This window comes from Trachymyrmex cornetzi, unplaced genomic scaffold, assembly GCF_001594075.2.
Source record: "Trachymyrmex cornetzi isolate Tcor2-1 unplaced genomic scaffold, Tcor1.1 scaffold482, whole genome shotgun sequence".
NCBI lineage: Eukaryota > Metazoa > Arthropoda > Insecta > Hymenoptera > Formicidae > Trachymyrmex > Trachymyrmex cornetzi.
Window position 1 is genome coordinate 19,156 of NW_017299641.1, and position 3,016 is coordinate 22,171.

The 3,016-nt window shown below is 38.1% G+C and overlaps 1 protein-coding gene across 1 annotated transcript in view; it reads right to left on the minus strand.

Annotated features, from left to right (window-relative positions):
• Positions 1–776: 776 nt before the first annotated feature.
• Positions 777–3,016, minus strand: part of LOC108765221 (uncharacterized) — a gene marked incomplete at its 3' end in the record, with an annotated part of 6,037 nt that continues 3,797 nt past the window's right edge. The window contains exons 3-6 of the mRNA XM_018513817.1: positions 2,498–3,011; positions 2,071–2,425; positions 1,570–2,014; positions 777–1,297 (exon numbers count right to left, since the gene is read on the minus strand). Coding sequence (XP_018369319.1) covers positions 777–1,297; positions 1,570–2,014; positions 2,071–2,425; positions 2,498–3,011 — 1,835 coding nt within the window. The remainder of the gene's footprint in view (positions 1,298–1,569; positions 2,015–2,070; positions 2,426–2,497; positions 3,012–3,016) is intronic.

Consider the following 3,016-nt stretch of genomic DNA (forward strand, 5'->3'; position numbering starts at 1 on the left):
TTTATAGCATGAATATTTTAAGGTCTAGGTCGCTCTAATCTTTTTTAATGGAACACTGGATGCTTAGTGAACAAGTTTCTCAGTTCAAAATTTAGAATAGCACTGTATATAATTAGTTATAAACAATTAACAATGAAAAAATGTAGACTTTTTAAATTAAATTCGGTTGTAAACTCATTTTACACACAAATTTACTGATATTTGGTACACGGTGGTTTTCGAGGTCGCTGATTACGAGTCTCAGATTTTGAAAACTCAAAGTGGCGGATCAAATATGGGGGAGGTAAAAATTTCAAAAAATTTACAAATTTGTTTTGTATTCTCTTTTGGTCAGATATCGAATCGAATCATAAACCCTCCAAAATAATGGATAAATAAAAGGGACTTTAGCAGATATTGTCCTGTAGTTGTATTTGAACATTGAAATCATAATTAGCGACTTCGAAGATCCTTATAAAAAAATTAGCATTTATCTGCTCATGTTTGTAAATATTGTCCGCCATTTTGGATCCGCCATCTTGAATTTTGAAAATCTGACTTCAGATTCGTAATCAGCGACCCTGAAAACCCTTATAGACAACATTTAGCATTTATCTGCTAATGTTTGAAAATTTTGTCCGCCATATTGGATCCGCCATATTGAATTTCGAAAATCTGACTTCAGATTCGTAATCAGCGAAAACCCTTACAACCACTATCATATCTGGGGTAGGTGCTCTAGAAAAATGTGCCCCTCAAAGGGTTAATAATAAAGATAAAAATACTAATATAAATATAATTATATTTATCCCACTATGAACATAAAAAATATCTATAATTAAGTCCTTTCTGTAAAATCCCGATATAAAAGGAACCCTGCCTAATGCAAAATTTGAAATCATTAATCTTATTATTACGTAAGGTATACCCTCATTCAAATTTCCTAATAATCGAATATCTTGAGTATTCTTTATTATATGAATAACCCTGCCCGCTCCTATAAATAACATAGATTTAAAAATTGCATGAATTAATAAATGATAATAGGCTACTAATCTATACCCAAATCTTAAAATTATCATTATTATACCCAACTGTCTTAATGTAGACAAAGCAATAATTTTTTTTAAATCATTCTCAAAATTTGCTATAATTCCAGATATAAATATAGTTAAAATAGATAAAAATCCTAAAACTATCCTTATATTAGTAGTTACTAAAAACTTATTAAATCGAATTATTAAATACACCCCCGTTGTCACTAAAGTCGAAGAATGTACTAATGCAGAAACAGGGGTAGGGGCAGCTATTGCTAAGGGCAATCATACAGACAACGTGTGTTAAGCCTTGTCAGACTTCGGAAAGGTCGGGTGTTCAACAGTAACGTTCGGGATTCGTGATAATAACCCTTTTATTATAACACGTCGATAATCTTACATCCAACCTCTAACCCTCTCGTCTTGGTTCTCCCGATCTCTCGATCTATCGATTCTTTCCTCGCGACTTCTCGATACAACATCCTCCTTTGTTTAAATTGAAAGATGTCCTACTTTCTCTTTTCTCTCTACCGCGTATTTTACGATTATTTACGATACTTGGAAGGATCAAATCTATCTGGGGACTTTCTAACTCTGTTTGATCTCCGCGGTGTGGATGGTTCTCTATTGTCTTGTTCTCTGCTCTGGCTGTCTGTTCGAGACGCTCCCTTTGCTGTTACCTCTACTGTTTTCTCTACTGCTGATCCGGATTGGTTTCCTTGTTCTGGTTCGCTGATGAATTGATCGTAACTGCTGTCTTCTATGTCTCCCTGGACGGGTACTAGGAACGCTCGATTTCTGCGGATGGTACCAGTTGGCGTTTCGACCTCGTATGATCTTGGCTCTTCTCGACGACGCAACACCCTGCCGTATGTCTTTCGATCTGTGATCCACACCTTCTGTCCGGCTTCCAGTTCCTTTAATTTATGTGTTCGGTGTCTCTGGTCGTATATATGCTTGATCTTGATGCGCTTGTCGTGCATCTTCTGGCGATGTTGCTTCAAATGAGTCCATTTTGGCTGTAGACTCTCGCTTGTCTCTCTCTCTCTCTCACTGGAATATTGGACCGTAACTTCCGCCCCATCAGTAATTCTGCTGGGCTAACTCCTGATTCCAACGGTGTTGCTCTGTATACTAACAGACCCTGTTCCACTTCCTTTTCTTTTAATAGCAGGGCTTTTGCTATTTTTACCGCTGCCTCTACTTGCCCGTTACTTCGTGGATGGTATGGACTGCTTGTTATTAATCTGAAGTGCCATTCGTTAGCGAATTGTCTGAATTCTTCTCTATATTGTGGCCCATTATCAGCCCGCATTGTTTCCGGCACGCCGAACCTGGCGAAAATCTTCTTTGCGACTTCAATGACCGCTGATGATGATGTACTTCTCAATTCGGCCATTTCAAAGTACCTGGAAAAATAGTCTACAAAGATGATATAATTTTTGTCTTTATGTTGAAATAAATCAGTTCCTACTATTTGCCAAGGCCTCTCTGGAGTTTGCGTTGGCAATAATGGTTCTACGACCTGTGGTCTATGTTCCAAACATTGTTTGCACTGTGATATCTGATTCTTGATGTCGGTACTGATGCCTGGCCACCAAATGGCTTCTTTCGCTCTATCTGTGCACTGAGTTATTCCCAGATGTCCTGTATGCACCCGCTCGAGCATCTGTTTTCGTAATGGTCCTTCTGGTATGTATAATCTTGTTCCATAAGCTAAAATCTCTTTTAATTCTGACAGGTTTCCCCGGTGCTCGAAGAACTTTCGTGCTTCTATTTTTACGCTTGATTTATGCGTCGGCCATCCTTCGCGTGTGTACTGCCGAAGTATATTTGAAGTGACGTCGCGATTTTGCGCCTCTATTACTTCTTTTAACAATTTGTCTCCAACTGGCGTTGCTTCTTCAATGGTTTGTACGAATAAATTCATACCTTCGTCCAACAGAATATCTTCTTCGCTAGTCTTGTCTTGTAGGGGAACGCGGGATAATGTGTCTGCA